The following is a 17,562-nucleotide window of genomic DNA, read 5'->3' as shown; positions in this document are numbered from 1 at the left end:
TGTCAGGAAATTAAAAAAAACCATCGTGTAAACGACAGATTCAAGTTGATATTTATCAAGAAATCACCATTATTATAGTACTATCATTCCACTGTTTCACGCATTAATTTGCTACAAAAAGATTTAAATAAGTATTTATGTGATAAAAAACTGGGTTTTGCATATCCACATTGACTTCATAGCTTATTTCTAACGATTTTAGTAATTAACGTATAAAGTCCACACACACATCCGGGAGTGACTTATGAGGCATATCTAATAATACTACTCGCCTTTTTTCTATCGCTTTAAGTATATATAAATTTTGCAGGCGGAATTCCTACACAGTAGTACACATGTAGAAGTGTAGAGCTATTAAATTCTAAGTAAATATTAATGATTAGAAAATCCCATGTTATTTTCAACTTGCTTTAAATACACTGACAATAGATAATAATGAACATCATAAATATTTTAAACTAGGTTCATGTTACAAATCACCAAAACATTCTGCTTATAATAACAATTAAACAGAATTAAAAAAAGAGAGACAATACGCTGAACACTTGAGAAACTCATTATTTTAAATACCTAGAGAAGCAATATATCTATGTATATGTATATCTATGCATACATGCGTATGCATACTGAGTTTTGTTGGAAAAGAAAACGGAAGAGAAATGCATCAGATACAAAGTGTTCTTAGACAGCAACGTATGGTTTTAACGTATAACAACTAAGATAAATCCGTGAACACAAACACACATATACAAACGTGTATATGTAAGAGGAGGAAAACGTGGAAAAAGTCAGGAAAATTGAAATAGGGAGAGAATTGAAAATAATTTGTTGAAAACGCTGGGACTGTGTTAGTTTTTTTTTCAAAAAAAAAATTCTAAATAGTTTAATCGATAGCTGGAAAAAGAGGACAACATACGATATGAACAGGGCATACTTTTTCATGAGTTATAATTCAGAAACGTACAGATGAGGAGGAATATAAACGCATTATTATCATACATATTTTGGACTGAGTTAAGCACACAATAAATACACATTAAAATCGCTTGAAACACCATTTATTAAACAAGTAAATTTTAAAAGCAATATTTGTGAAGTTTTAGATACTTGGAGTAGAGAAAAGAATAATAGGAAAAGCGAATAATAATAATAATAATAATGTGAAATGCCCAGAAAGCAAACAGAAGATTGGATAACGCACCGAGTTGAAGTAGAAATAATTTGTAAAGGCGATTATCAAATAAAAACACACGCAACTTATATATATATATATATACTGATTACCATACTATAGATACACAAAAGCCTGGAGAAGAAAGTAAAATCATTATTTACTGAGATCTAAAATAGCTTGACTCTCTTCATACTCTTTAGTACTATCATATTTATCCTGAGATTGATCAGCATGTCTACAAGATACAGTTTGTCTGGTATCTCCGGAATCCTGAGTTTCTCGCTCTGAACAAACAGAGCTAGCTATTTCAGAAGCAGGGGTAGGAGATGTTGGGAGTGGATGAATTCTATTTTCTGGTTGAGTGCATGATTGCTGTTGAGAGCTTGAATGTTTAACAGGAGTAGACGTTGTTCCGATTCCAAGTGAAGAATTTGCCGCTCCACTAAACATTGACAAAAGAGCTGTAGTATCTATTTCTCCGGAATTTCCACAAGCAGACATTAAAGTTGAAGCTAAAGATGCGAGGAGTTGTTGAGAATCCCAGTGATTAGTCGTTTGGGTCGCCTGTCTTTGTTGCATTTGTTTAGCTGACAACAAGTAGTTGGCATACAAAGAAGCCAGAGTGGCTTGTTGTGAAGCAAAAGCGTTAGATGTCAAATTAACATTAGATGATCCGATATCAGGTGGAATGACTGACCCAGAACATGCTAACATAAGTTGACTATATAGAGCTGCTGCAGTTACAGGATTGCACATATAAGCCAGATTCATTGCAGCAGCCTGCTGATATACAGCATTTAACATTGAATCCATCCGTTGGTTACCAGTGTTTAATTGGAATGGATCTTGTATTGTTGGAGTACCACCACCGGAATTCCTCTCGGGAACAAATGGATATGCTTGACAATTGAGGGGGGTATCTGTCACTTCGACAGGATCACGTCGGCGACTAGAACTTTCCGAACGATTTCCTGTTGTAATGATGAAAAATAAAGTAAAAGGAAGCTATGAATCATAAAGAATATGAAATAGAAGAGACAATTTCTGCATGACGAAATAAGATTTAAAATAATTACACAATATAGGTTATATTTAAAAAAATAGCCACAAATTTAAGTAGAGGAAACAAAATGAATTTAAGTCTTCTATTTCACTGATGGATATAAACTAATACTATTTTATTATCCGAAATAAAACTTAGATGCTATGTCAGATTTACTAGAATAGCGGCTGAATTCACTTGAATAACACACCTGAGATCCATTTGAGTTAAAGACTGTCTTGGTCACTCGGAAATATTTATATATGAATATATATGTGTTTCTACAATAAATCATGATTCGTTAAATTTAAGCTTACATTCAAGGTAGATAAGACGACAACAACAGTCAATTACAAAGCAATCAAACGTAAAATAAATGAAAGGTTCAAAATGACTGTCCAAGCAAAATTCATTCCAACCATAGCCAGTTATTCGATAATTAGTTTAACCAATGAGATACAGGGAAAAGGGACTAACAGTGATTACTAATAAATAATATAGGCATAATAATTTTACATACTGTAATCAACGATTCATCTGTGATTTATTTTATCAATTTGTAATTGATTTATGCTGAGAATAGATTTGACTGAGGACTCAACATGACATACTGTAAATACTTTATTCATATGATAGCGAAGAAAGTTGAAGTAAAATTGCAATTTTACTGCTAGTCATAGTATATTTTGAGATCAAACTGATGAAAAGTTAAAACGGTTTATTGCGGATCACTTATATTTTAGTTTATTTGCATTCATCTTTTTATTTTTATCTTAATCTAGAATCAATACATAATTCAGTGAAGTATTAGTATAAGCAAAGCTCGACAAACCCATCATTATAGTTATAAAACGATATAAACCACAGACTGTCGATTGGTGCTTAATGGTATGAGCATTAAAGTAAGCTTTGTTGCTTTGTAACCAACATAATTATTTCACTAAGAACGTTGCCACTAGTATTAATTATTTTCTTTAAAAATCCATTTACAAAAAAATGATTATTTAGACGTTTACTAAAATACCATGTATAAGCCTCTCCTTCATGTACTGTTAACCTATAAACTCCTAGTAAGTGATCAACTTAATTTAACAAGAATACTATGCTATTTTTAATTATTTGATTATTTAAGAATTTTCTTGTCCAATCTTATACAGCTAAACAACTTAACAGGATACTTTACAAAATGACACATCGTAGGCAAGGTTTACATGTTTAGGAATTGAAAACTAATAACCAATTACATTTATGATCGATTAAAACTCATCTAAATGGGTATCATCGCTAAAAAAAGACTAAAAAGATCGAAACACAGACACGATAACAATTTGATAAAATATTTTTACCAGTGGAACGGGATTTCGAAGAACGAGACGTTGACGGTGCACAGCTCGTGGAGACGGGAACTCGTGATTTAGAAGTGGTAGTATCAGAGACAGCTCCAGTACCAGAGGTAGCAGTGGATGATGATGGTACGGAGGAAATGGACTGCCAATTACTTAAAGCAGAAGCGATCAAATTAGCGTATGCTGGATGACGAGCATAGGCGCCAAATGTATTTAATAACTGTTGTTGTTGTAAATATTGTTGTGTATTGAAATTATTAACCTGCGAAGCAACAACAGACGATGAAGAATTGGATGTTGTTACATTGTTATTGCCGACACCACTGCTGGTTGCTGCACTAGCCAGTAAACTATTTAGATAATGTTTATAGGCTAATGCCTCCATATTACTTGTATCTTGACCCCTAGCACTTGCAACACGATTATAGATTGCACGATCCTCCTGGAATATTCAAAAATATAAGCAGTGAAAAATATACACTACAATACTAAGAAAATTTAGAATATAAATTAGTGTAAGCTAATTGGTTTGTGTAGGAATATGGGACAGAAACCTAAAACCAGTTATACTGAAAAACAAGGTTAAAAATGTAAAGATAAATGATTACCACATCTAGTTAGAAAACTATTTTGTAAATCAATACACTACAAAGAATGATAAGAAACCAGGAATTATTTCTTTAAAAGCTTAGTTTAGAATTCCTTGATAGTGAGTGGTCGAAATCAGTAGCAGTTAAGTCTTGAACAGTGTGTTATTCTGTATGCCAAGTGGACTGGTTTTTCTTCTAATCCCTTTTTCTTATTATTAGTGGTAAACCACTTATTTTCAGCATAATTTTTATTTCTTCACACTTTGATCTTGATGTGCTAAACGCACAACATAAGAACTTTTAAGGTTCACATTAACACATATGTTTCAGATAAAAAAACAGCCCTCAATCAGTTGCAAGTGACAAAAGTGTATATGTTCAAGTTGTCATTGACAGAAACAATCTTTTAACAATAACCTCTAGTTAAGAGAAGCGAATATCACATCTTAAAATATAAAAATATATTCAGTATAAAAGATAATGAAAAATTTTTCTCATACTTTAGAAGAATCTCCAAAGCTGAAAAATACTATTAAGAGTATCCTTTTATCCATTAATAGTTAAGAACTTTCAGTCCCCCTTTCCATTAATAGCAATAACTTGATTATGACTTAATAATAAGATTATTAGTTGATATAGTACAAAGTTCAAATACAAAATTGTTACTCATTCTCATCTTAATAAATGAAACATGTAAAAATCTAAAAAATAGATTTGTCAACTATATACACTGTGAGATCATATCAGTGAGTAAAGTTTAAGATAAAGAAAACAATTTTACTCTTCACTAAACACAGTAAATACCAATTATGAATAAAAGATTTTCTCACTTTATTACAAGAAATAATACAACAATTGACTTATAAATAATTTAAGAACGGTTATAAAATTATTCTAAACAGAACCGCTTACCACCTCTACTGAATATGGCATATAATTTGGATTTGCATCCAACCAAGATTCTAGTGATCTTCGTTCAGGAGCTTTATCACCATAAATTAAAGAACCATCAACTAAACTAATTACTGGGACACGCACATCCCAAATGTCAGAATTAACATTCTGAGAAGCTTTCTGTAAATCATTATTGTTCGACTCAATTTTAGATGAACTGAGACGTTCACGTTTAGAACTGTAAGGAACTTTTGTAAATGTTGAATTTGAATCCGATGGAAGTTTAGAAGTATCACTTTTTCTTTTACGTCCACGATTATTCGTTCCAGAAATAGAGCGTGGTGCAGATGTCATACTGGGTGGTGGCATTGAAAAGTCATTGTCATCAGACACTGGATTACTGGCAGAAATCGACAACGATTTGGAACTTTGTGAAAAGTGTTCTGAATTTGAAGTTGTATCACGAAATGATACGATTTCTTGATCAGAATCAGAATTGGTTTGACATTTATCACGACTAGTAAACAAATTTTTGCCAAGTGAATTAGATCGATTACTTCGATTGCGAATTCGACCACGGTTTCGATCAACCAAAGTATTCTCGTTCGTGGGATTAGAAATAAAGGGTAACTGATTGTCGTTTAGATTTAATGGAATGTTGGCAGACGTAGAAATACTCTCATCAGGATCCGTCGGTATGGCGGCTGCCGACTGTGTCTCAGTAGAATAGGATTGCAAGGACGCTGACTTACAGTGTGATGAATTAATATGCCTCTCACTCATAGAGAAATCGAATTGTGGTGAATCGTCAAACTCACTATTCGTAACCACAGATGATATATCTGTTAAATTGGATAACTTCAGGTCACATGTTGAATCAAGTGAATTAGAGGTCATTTCAGAAGAAAAAACGGGTAGACCATACTGTTTTCGAGGTAATGAAACATGAGAGGCATTCATTGGAATTCTTCTAGAATTGCTAGATGACAAGGAATAACTGTCACGGGATAATGACGATGAACTTCGATAATTTTGAGGGAATACACTATTCAAACCTGTAACTTTTGACTCAGCATGTGAGCGAGTGGAATTTGCCACAGATGATGAAACTGAAATTGCAGTGGTAATTGGTGTAATGAAACGACGAGGATTCGGCCATTCGTTAGTCTAAAAACAACACATTAAAAATTCTGGTGGTTTTTTTAGTGAAAATATTACATGAAATGACACATTCCTGAATAAAAACATTCATTAAGATAATCATTTTGTAATTTAAATGAAGAATATTTAATGATTGACTTTTAATTAAATTAGTCAACTAACACTAGAGACAACAATAATTTTGACACATCTAAAGCTATAAATTCTGATACAATTTCAAATTTTTATTATTAACAGATGATTACTTTCAAGTCATTTAGAGTATAGTATCCAGTTCTTTATGGACAAGGAACTACTGAAATAGATAAGGTTACATTGTATTGTGCATGCATTATTTGTCTTCGCCCAAATTCCGACATTCTAAATTCCTCATAACATTTTTTATTCTTATTTCACTCATTTATATTTCCTCAAATCGTATCTTCCATGTCTAAGCTTTTCAACTACCACTCATACTGTTACTATTCTCTACTATTCTGAGATTGGGCCTGACAATTTCGTCTCTCTTAGGTAGTGGGGTATGGTAAACTGAACCGATGCATATACGTACTAGGTTCCAGTTTGTGACTGACTGACTGGATTAAGCAACTTCAAAAATTCAGATCTATCAAAGGTCCACTCTAAGCAAGTTGTTGAAATCGACTAGACACGATTTCATAAATATCCACAAAAGTGTAACACATGATTCGTAACATTTCGACAACTGGTAAGGGAATCAATATCTTTATGTTTCATGGTAAATTGAAAAATTGATGTACATGACCAAGATAGAAAAAACTTTGTTTCATAAAAACAAAATTTAACAAGATTTTATGCTTTTGTTCATAAACAAAACAGTTGAAGACGAATAAGGAACTGAGTGTGATAGCCCTCTAGTTATGTAAATTAAGAAAGGCGGATAGGTATGTAAGAACGCGTAGTTGTTGAGAACACTATACCAAAAGAGCAGGTACAATATCAAGAATTCCTAAAAAACAATTGAATATAACAGCATCTTACTTCAACAGTTTGACAAATGAGTTCTAAGCGATGTTGAATAGTCCTGTCTTTAGGCCATGAGATCGCCAGATTAGTAGCGAATTTGATAGACCATTCAGCAACGGTCGAGTCAGATCCGACTTTAATGATATCAGTGCTGTTCGCACCATCAACTAAGGAAGCAGAATTTGAAAGAATGTAAAATTCTTAAGATAAATTAAACATATTAAAAATACTACAAAAATGAAAAACGGAAATCTGTTGGGAATTCGGAAGTTAACGTAAAACATTTTGTTGATCACAAAACAAACTGTTCATTTCTCTACACAGACATGGTAATTATTATTTTGATATGCAGTAACCATCGCAGTGATGATTACAAAGAGAAATTTGTTAATGGCTATATTCCACATCAGGAGTAAGTAGCTTTGTTTTGCGAAATCGATTAATTTAATAACAGTAGAATTACAATGACATCTTAATAGGGTTTAACAATTAATTAATAATACTAATAATAATAAACAATTACCTTTGAAAATATTTCTGGTATAAGAATACTTAATTATTTAAAGTTTAATTTACACTTAATATAATATAGGTAGAGTAGTCTAATTTCCTTTAAATAAGGTGGAACACTGAGAGTACATGCTTTACACACTTTGGGTTACAAACTCAATGCGTAAATATAGAGATATGCGATGTACTAGGCGTTCAGTGAAGTATTTTTTACAAATGACTACAAAGAATATGAAATTAATAAACAAACAGCTAAACATAGATATATAAAACAAACGAAATTAAATACCTGAGTGATCTTCCTTGATAGTGACTTTGACATTATTTTTCTCATTGACAATATGATTCATATCTGATGATAGATCATTCTCAGTGTTATTCACACCAGATGGAGTTGTAACATCATGTGCGACAACAATTTCAGAAGTAACAGAATCTGCTTCATTGTCATCTTTAATAGTGACAGGATCTTGACAATTTGTAGAAATTATCGGAGAATAATTTTCTAATTGATTGTATTCTAATTTATCTGGTACATCAACTTTTTCTACATTTAGTTCAGATGACGGTATTTCAGAGAGATCAGGACTTTCTTGTTCTTCTCCTTTTTCTTCTTTCAATAGCTGAGCTGCAGCTGAACGAGCTGCTGACACAGCAGCTGCAGCTATACTTGATCTACTTGATTGATTAGCATTCAAGTCGCCTGGATAATCTGTAACAGCTGGGTCATGAGCTAGTTTGTCACGGATTAACTGAACTATTCGTGCAAAACTCGAGTTCGAATCTTGAAGAATATTTAGATCAGTACGAGCTAATCCATGCCTATCACCAAAAATAAATAAAACTTCAATATTATGTCCCAAAATACAAACACTAGAAAGTAGTTTTTCATAACGATAATTCTCTTCTCTCTGGATACACTTACATAATATCACTCGATAACTGAAGAAAAAGTTAAACCTAGTTAATATCTGAACTATGTAATCAAATCAATCATCGAATTGCATCCGACTAAGTTTATGTTTGTTGCTCAACTTCAATAATTATCTTCACATAAAAGCAAGGAGTTCGTACAAAAAACATTTTCTAGCCTGATTTAATCACCGATGATATATTCACTAATAATAATTTGATAACCAATAGAGAAATACATTAAAGTCCGAATAGTGTTCACAACTTTACGGCAAAATCCAGTCTTATTATATACGAAGTGTATCTTTAATAAATTGGTACCGATGGGCATAAAAAATTATCCCTTAAGAGGTGAAATAGATAGAAGGAAAGTGTGATAGTCCTAAAGTACAATCACATAGAATTTCGTGTCATTACCTTAAAGTTTACAAAGTAATTTTTATAGATTAACGTGTATTCACCTTAATAAACTTATGAAAAGAGCAAGAACAAAGATTCTAGCAGAATAGCATGAATTCATTTTATTTCGTAGGTTCTCATCAGCTGCTTACAACCTGTGATATTTAAAAATCATAATTACATAATGGGTTTAAATTGCTTACTGAATATGTCAGGTAGATACCTTACAATCCTTTAGGGTGATTAGTAAGCAGCCAAACTCCAGTCTTCTGAAGTTTGCTGAAGCTATTGCCATCAGGCGTCAAAAACCTGACCTATGTATTCAAAAGGAGACGGTGGTTAATCTTTTCTTGCCTTGGTGACAAATATTCCTTCACTGTACCATAAAATTTTATTTTTCTTTTTTTTTGCATTTATTACATCATTGACTCTGCTTTATTTTTTCAACTATCTTTCAAATTATTAATCTTTCAACTGAACTTTACTCACTACATTCCTTCAATGTTATTCATCACGTAATCAATTGTTTCTAACCCACTTTTGAACTGTTGTCACAATTAATGTTGTAGAATATTCTTTCACATTAGATATATATTTACAATATTCAGTAAGTAATTTAAACCCATTATGCAATTATGATTTTTAAATATCACAGGTTGTAAGCAGCTGATGAGAACCTACGAAATAAAATGAATTCATGCTATTCTGCTAGAATCTTTGTTCTTGCTCTTTTCAAAATGATAAAAGGAACTATGTGTATGAAAATTAATAAACTTACTTGAATTATTGAATTGAATTAAAGTTATGAATTATAAAAAGTAATTTTTTAGACTAAATACATGAATTCAAACCACGAAGTAAGTAACGCTTGGATTAGGAATAGAGTACTGGGTAAATATGGGAAATCGATTGATGGAGTAGTATGTCCTCTTCAATTGAGGTGCTTGAGATGTGTTATGCATGCCCAATCATGCCTACCTAGACGGACAATGTTTTCTGATGTAAGAAAACTGGGAGTGGGCAAACCTAAACATGGCATCAGTCCACGAAGTCACCGACAATTGGACTTAGCCATGTTAATAGGTGTAAACTAGCTGGTTGGGGTCCGTGTGATTATCATGACCAATGGTTAGATACTTGCACGACATGGTTCAAAATCGTTTACAGGTGCATGCATTATTTGTCTTCGCCCAAATTCCGACATTCTAAATTCCTCATAACATTTTTTATTATTATTTCACTCATTTATATTTCCTCAAATCGTATCTTCCATGTCTAAGCTTTTCAACTACCACTCATACTGTTACTATTCTCTACTATTCTGAGACTGGGCCTGACAATTTCGTCTCTCTTAGGTAGTGGGGTATGGTAAACTGAACCGATGCATATACGTACTAGGTTCTACTTAGTGACTGACTGACAGAATTCAAACTATTAAATGTAGTTAAGAAAGAATAGCATCTACATCCTTTTTTATCAACTTACTTTGCTGCGGCGAACAACAATTCTTTGTCGTGCTTTCCAGGTATCCACCAACCTGGGAGATCAGAACTAGATTGACATAATTTAAGCCTTTCCTCCAAATCAGGATGTTGTAGAATGTTATTCCGAATACGGACTAACAAATCTATACGTGACAAACAACGACTAGCACGCTCTTCAGAAATAGGATCAATCACAAGTTCACAGCCTAAATCGCTTGATCCCGATGTTGTTGTAGTAGCGATAGTGGAAGCAGGTTCTGCAAAGACTGAAAATTTATAATTACAATGATTTCAATAAAATATAACTCAAGGTATTTAAATGAAATAATAGAACAAAACTAAAGGAGCTAACAAATAAATTATAATTATGGGGAAAAACAGTCAACCTCTAAACGGAGGACTTACTCAGGCACAAATACTCTATTTGAGTAGATGAGAGGATTCTGAAAACGTTATTTATATATAGCAATATTGAAAAAATGTTAATTCCTAGTAGAAACCTAACATTAAGACACACTCTGCGATTGTAATACACCAAAATTAGTGAACAAAATATTTATGGCCAATATCGAGAAAATAGGTTTGACATTTGAATAATGACTAACTAGGTTATGAGGAATGACGCAACATTTGAAGTGAAAGCTAAGTATTATTCACTATGTGAATGATGAAACAATAAAGCACAGTTTGATCTGCATTTATAGGGAAATAAAAAAAGGAACGTTAAGTACCAGAAAATATTCAGTTTTTGTGGACAAAATAAGATAAACGTACCAGTAAGTTCTTTTTTGCAGACGCGTTGACACATTCGATAAAAAGCTTGAAAGTATTCAACTAGCGCTTGATCAGATTTCCGACCTAGATTACCAAGTTGTCGGAAATTAATCCAACTATATATTCTTGGAATTGGTGGTTTCGATGACGGCCTTGACTCTTCATCGATAACATCAGTAGTGTTTGATTTCGACACTTCATCAGTATCTGTTGTTGGGGGAATTTCAGTAAATTCCACACCAAAGCTTGATACTACACGATAGAAGTCAGCTTCTTCTCTACGCGTCCATTTTCTAAATCACAGCGGAAAAATTTAGTGAAATGACACAAAAAAAAACAGAGATTTAGCAGTAAACTTACATATCTACGCTGGGCGTAATGCTTTAAAATGCTTAAATATGCGGTAAACACTAGTAAGTTTACGTACTTATCAAAGGTGATATTGATCTAGTCTCAAATGTTTATTACTTTGTGTTAACTAACGATCTGAACCGATTTCATTTGTATTTATTTCATCATGTATTATCAAGGGGAACGCTTTTATATGGTGTATCTGTTTAATAGACATAGGTCAATAGTTTAGGCGCTAAACTCATTATTAAAAGAAGAGTTTAAACTATAAATCTTTTACGTTTAAGCAACAAAGCAATGCTACAGTCTTCCATATATCTAAACGGTTGTTATAAGAAAAGTATAATGCTCTACAGCTTTTATTTATATTACTTCATGTATGCGCAAAATATATACTGAAAGTAAAGGATATGCGCAAGTCTTTGAATAATTGATAGCATAACATCAAGTTAAGAGTGAAACAAGATTTACAGTACACTATCATAATATACCGTTCACAGAAAAACAAAGTGCTAAAAACAGCTTGGATATAGTCTTATGATAAGGCTTTACATAACATCGCAGTCTATGAGATAGTGATCTGCAAAATAACCAAAATCCTTGTATGCAAACTTTAAGAGATATTGGTTATAATCAATTACAGCTACATATACACACTTATTCCTTATCTTATGAGTATCAGATCTTTGACTCGTTGTTTCTAACTCAATTCTGTTTTCCAGTTATTCACTTCAGTTAGCATTATTAATTTTGCTCTTTTTAGGTAGTAATGTAAAACATGACAACTTACAACGATACATATTAGTGTCAATTTATATCATGTTCTCAACTCTCCGTAATTCATAATCTACTGTGAAAAACTGAACACGTCTGTTTGTTTGGCAGATATAAAACAGAAAAAAAGTGGCTTATACAAATTTAGGGGTTTCGATTCACGCCACACTGTGGAATTTCTAAATAGGAAAATTTTGTTCTCCATGGTTAGCTGTATCTATGATTATTAAAATATTTTCTTCAAGTGAATCAAATACTTTATATTACGCAGATGTAATCATTTCCTAGCTGTATTGTTTCGAATCAGTATCTCAAATATTTGAAATCAACTTATTTATTCTACAAAAGGAATAACTGAATGAATAAGTTTCTGTTATCAGATGGCAGGTTTATGTAGATTGGAGTTTGAAATAGTGTTTTTTCACCACTTATCTTTAGACAAGGATAAAGAAGTGATAATATATCGAAATCACGAGTATTATTCGATGATAGCAAAAATGAATTCGGAGGGAAAAACTTATAACACCACATGGTGTTTACCAACTTGAGAAATCAATTAATAAATTCAAGATATTTCAACAATAAAAACTAAGCCAGTAAATTTAAACAGCTTTGTAAACGTAAATACACCACACATCATAAATCCAAATCTGGATATGAGGTTCGATTCTTAAGTTAAATTAATTGATAAAAAAATATTCATCCAAGAAAAAAAAACAATATTTCCACCTCAACTTTATAACACAAAAACCCCCAGACGTTATTTATAAAAATAATATGAAATAAAACTTCTGTCAGAATTACAGATACACCTATTTTATATAAGTAGCAACTATCAAAATAACCTAGATCTATATTTCCCTATCTACCACTGTTAGCAACTTAAATTTGAGTTTATGAAATGAAATGTTTAAATAGACACTATGGATTGTTCTATTTAAAAGTATTAATCTTAAGACCGAATTATTTGCTCCGTTAATACCCACAAACAATCGAAGTTAATATAAAAGAAAAAAATAAAATAATTAACTTACAAAATTTTTGGTTCCGAAAGTTTTACAACAGGTGAACATGTTACAGACTCTTCAATTTCAACTTTAGGGATATGCTGAAATAAGACATAATATATTAAATGAATCAGTAAAGGAAGATTACAATGTAATATACTGCTGATAATTAATATTGTTCACAAAGTTTTACTAACAGTAATAGTGTATAAGATAAAATGTATAAAAAGGCCTAATGATTAGGAGACTTTTAATTAATTATCTGGATAGTCTCATTGAATTTGGAATTTATTATCATAAAAGATAACTTATGTATTGTTCAATGCCACTCAATGGATGACAGTCACTTTGACTGTCTAAAAAGTAGCTTTATGAAATCATTTTCTGAGAGATGTGATTATCCACATGATTCAAATTTTTTAGTAAAAATTACAAATAAATAATTATTTAATGGAGAATTATAGAGATCTGTATGGTTAGCATCGTTTGAGTAGTTATTATTACTACGTGGGAATCTAGTCAAAGCAGTATGAATAAGTAGTTTCAAGCATCATCGAAAACGGCTTAGAACGGAGATTCATGGTAAACCTACAGCTGTTTCTTAATACATGCTCAATAAATCATATAATTCATTGTCAGTCAAACTGATGAAATCTATTTTAATCATGTTATTGGTAGTTCTGTTTTTTTTTTTAGAAAAACACAATCATTTTTGGCAATAGCTTTCTTACTTATACTTCATCGCGACTATAACATTTCATTTTTCCTGTGATGAATGGTGAATAAACAGTTGTAGTGTCATAATTAAATGAATAAATGAACAATATATTTATTTGGATATACTTATTCACGACAATCAACTGGGATCTGGATCAATAAAAATTCCAATTTGTCAGTATGAGTAAAACAAATACGCTGATTTATATTAAAAAATGCCCTGGTATGGCCGAAATTGGGGTGGGCCCGCCCTCCCTCTCAAAATCTTCTCACACGGCCACGCGTATACAGCGTCTGCCAGGAAAGTCCTACTCACCGCATTCTCGTGGCATTACTGTTGTTTACGAAATTGAGAGGACGAAAAGCGAATGTCCGGCGCTTTAACCGGATTCCAAACCAATGGTGCACATGGGCTCCAGTATCCTGAGTGAACAAATGGCATATGAACAAATCGTTGGTCACCGGCTACCATGGGACTGCATCTCCTCACGATGCTCCACTGCCTTGTGGATCAGACCTGTAGGTCAAAGGCTCGGGGTGTGGCCCCCTAAGATAGCCACCTGCTTCGGTCTGGACACCCGGGCAGTATCACAGCCCTCACACAAATCAAATGAGATTTGTGTGGCGCATATATATTTGGTGCCCTCTTGTACCAATATTTATGTGTTGAAATAGAATAAAAATAAAATACACTAAATTCAATAAAATAAAACCTGAAAATTTTTTTTTAATGATTCATATAATTTAAAGTAGAAAAGTTATGGCTATCAGTTGTGGTTCCAGAAAGTAATAAAGTTGACACTGAAATAAAATCGTTTATTATCACAATGTTTAGATTTATTTAAAACTAAGCAAATGATATAAAATTAAGTTATTGAACTAACTCGAGATGAATCAGATTCTAGTTGACTTTTGATGCGTTGGAAAAAGCCAACAAGTTTTCTAGCTCGAGAGTTTAAATCTGCAAGTTGAGGAAATGGGAGAGCAGCAAGTAGAATATCATCTGAAATATTGTTATCATTATTCGAGGTATCCATTAGTGGAACAGATGATACATCTTTTTCAAGCGGCTTATAAATATTGTCTTCTCCTAGGTTGTGTAATTTATTATCATCCACCTCTGAAACTTTCACATCATCCATAGCTGTGTCAACATTCTCTGAAGTTGTTTCAGGAACAACTAAGGTGAGAGGATCACAGAGTGAAAGAACATTTTCTTCTGGTTTAGATTCAGTTGTATCATCAGTTTTAATTAAATCCACTTCAGTCTCGTAGTCACCGTTTGGACTTTTTGCAACCACCTCTGATTCACCAAGATTACTAGAAATGACAGAAATAAGAGTAGATAAGTGCAACCAGTTTTTAGCAATCATAAGGAGTTGCTGAACAGTAATAACAAATGATCGAATATCCTTTGGCATCGTAATAATAGCATGGAAAACACATACACGTAAAAACACATTTAGAGGAAATCCATAAAATCACTTGTCTGTTTATATATCAGAAAGATTAATACGTAGTCTATGTAAAAGTTTATGGATATCATACAATCGTAATACAATTCAGATAATATACCCCAAAGGTATTTAGGTTCAGTTATATTTACCACAATAGCATGTAGCTTGACTTAGTGGTTTTAAAATCTTTTCACGATCACGACAGTTCGATAAATACTATGAATTAGAATGGTGGGTTCCACCGTCGATTTTCCGGAAAGATGTACTATTTCTACAGGACTAAAAAAAGTACTAAAACGTTTTTTTTATATTTAAAACTAAAGGCATTACTATATATGGACAACAGTAAGCTACTATTAAACTTTATGAACCTTAATTAGCTAAATACAGCCAATAGATTTTTAAGTGTCTTCCAGTATTATTATGGACATAGATTGAGGAGATAGTCAAAATATTGACTGAGGTATTTCACAGAAAACGTATAACCGTATACAAAAAAATTATAAAAACTTGTAGTAATGTTACGCATAATAGGCGAGCCGGTTATGTCCTAGTTATTATGGTAAGTGTAAACGACTGTAAATTATAAACTAGAAACTACAAGATAATGATTATGGTTAATATCTATCTAATATAATAAAACGAACTAACTTCTTCATTAAACCTTCTAATACAGTCGGAGATTGAGATTGGACAATTTCAACAGCACGAGAACGGAAGCATAGCTTAGGGTCTAAACGAATTGCTGTATATTTTTCCCATCCATGTTTCATAATACCAAGTAGTAAACATTTGTCACAACAGGCATCCCACCATGGAGCAGGTAAATCTGAATCGAGAGCTAAGAGAAAAAAAATGACACCGATTTTAAACCTTTATAAATTGAGTGTAATAATTAATTACAGACGGATTAAAATAATATAATAATTGGGAATGAGGAGGGCGTAATATTACACAGCGATAGTTTAAGCATTACTCTTGATACTGGAAATAAAATAAATGATAAATTAGAAAATGTGATCTCACTTATACGCAAAATTCACTTATAAAAGAAAAATGAATAAACCTAGCAGAAATGAGCATTAGACCACGTTGCTACATCTGATATCAGTGAAGTGACAGGAATTCATAAAATGATGAGAATTAATAAACTATTCATGAATATAGTAAAGGGAACTTCTATAATGCTAATTGTCATAATAGCATTAAGTTGAATAATGAAACAACCCAGTTAAAGAAAAGAAAGTCACCTTGAATGACTAAACAATAAATATGCGATTAAAGAGTCGAAAGTATACTTCTTAACCGCTTAAATCTGAATAAACTGACATTTTTTAATGATAGTTAAAACGAATTATCACTGAATCCCAGCTCTTAGACGTATTAGATTGTTATTGCTGAATATCAGAAATTTCAGGTACAAGTTGACACGATAAAATATCAATAAATATAGCATAAATTCCAGAAGCTAAGAGCGTACAGTGGATAAGGTTGCAACAAGACATCAGCAACACGAGTGAAGATCATGGAGGATAAAATAAAAAATACTGACGAAGAGGATTAGAAAAATGACAGATTAACGTAGGTAAAGTGAACCATAGATAATGGGAGAAACAGTTCGGTTAGAAAAAATACAACCAGAAAGAATTCTTTCAATTACACGAACTTCCCGACTACTTTTATCTTCTCATTACCCATGGTGAGTGCAGGATCAGGGTCCTGTCAGTCTTGTAGAAGTATTTTGCACTTCGAAAGTGCAAAGCACATGTCATACCTACAGACACTGATTCCCAACTGATGAAGTGCGGATTGGATGACTTGGGTATTGTCGCTCAGTGAGACAATACTCAAGATCGAAAGGTACTTTTCCGGGCAACAAATCCACGCCAGCATAATCTACATCCATCAGAGCTGTTTCTAGGACGTTCAGTTAGAAAAAATACAACAGAAAGAATTCTTCCAATTAATGAAGTTACGTTCATTTTT

At 32.4% G+C, this 17,562-nt stretch overlaps 1 protein-coding gene across 1 annotated transcript in view; it reads right to left on the bottom strand.

The window, feature by feature from the left end:
- Positions 1–312: 312 nt before the first annotated feature.
- The window catches only part of CHD6 (choline dehydrogenase 6), a 44,283-nt gene continuing 27,033 nt past the window's right edge, over positions 313–17,562 (bottom strand). Inside the window, exons 18-27 of the mRNA XM_051212159.1 lie at positions 16,228–16,417; positions 15,004–15,439; positions 13,430–13,503; positions 11,271–11,563; positions 10,498–10,762; positions 7,991–8,523; positions 7,207–7,358; positions 5,065–6,213; positions 3,563–4,004; positions 313–2,145 (exon numbers count right to left, since the gene is read on the bottom strand). Coding sequence (XP_051072310.1) covers positions 1,328–2,145; positions 3,563–4,004; positions 5,065–6,213; positions 7,207–7,358; positions 7,991–8,523; positions 10,498–10,762; positions 11,271–11,563; positions 13,430–13,503; positions 15,004–15,439; positions 16,228–16,417 — 4,352 coding nt within the window. The 3' untranslated portion in view covers positions 313–1,327. The remainder of the gene's footprint in view (positions 2,146–3,562; positions 4,005–5,064; positions 6,214–7,206; positions 7,359–7,990; positions 8,524–10,497; positions 10,763–11,270; positions 11,564–13,429; positions 13,504–15,003; positions 15,440–16,227; positions 16,418–17,562) is intronic.

This window comes from Schistosoma haematobium, chromosome ZW (assembly GCF_000699445.3).
Source record: "Schistosoma haematobium chromosome ZW, whole genome shotgun sequence".
In the NCBI taxonomy this organism is placed as follows: domain Eukaryota; kingdom Metazoa; phylum Platyhelminthes; class Trematoda; order Strigeidida; family Schistosomatidae; genus Schistosoma; species Schistosoma haematobium.
Note: the sequence above shows the minus strand (reverse complement) of the source record. Positions and strands in the feature narration are given on the sequence as shown.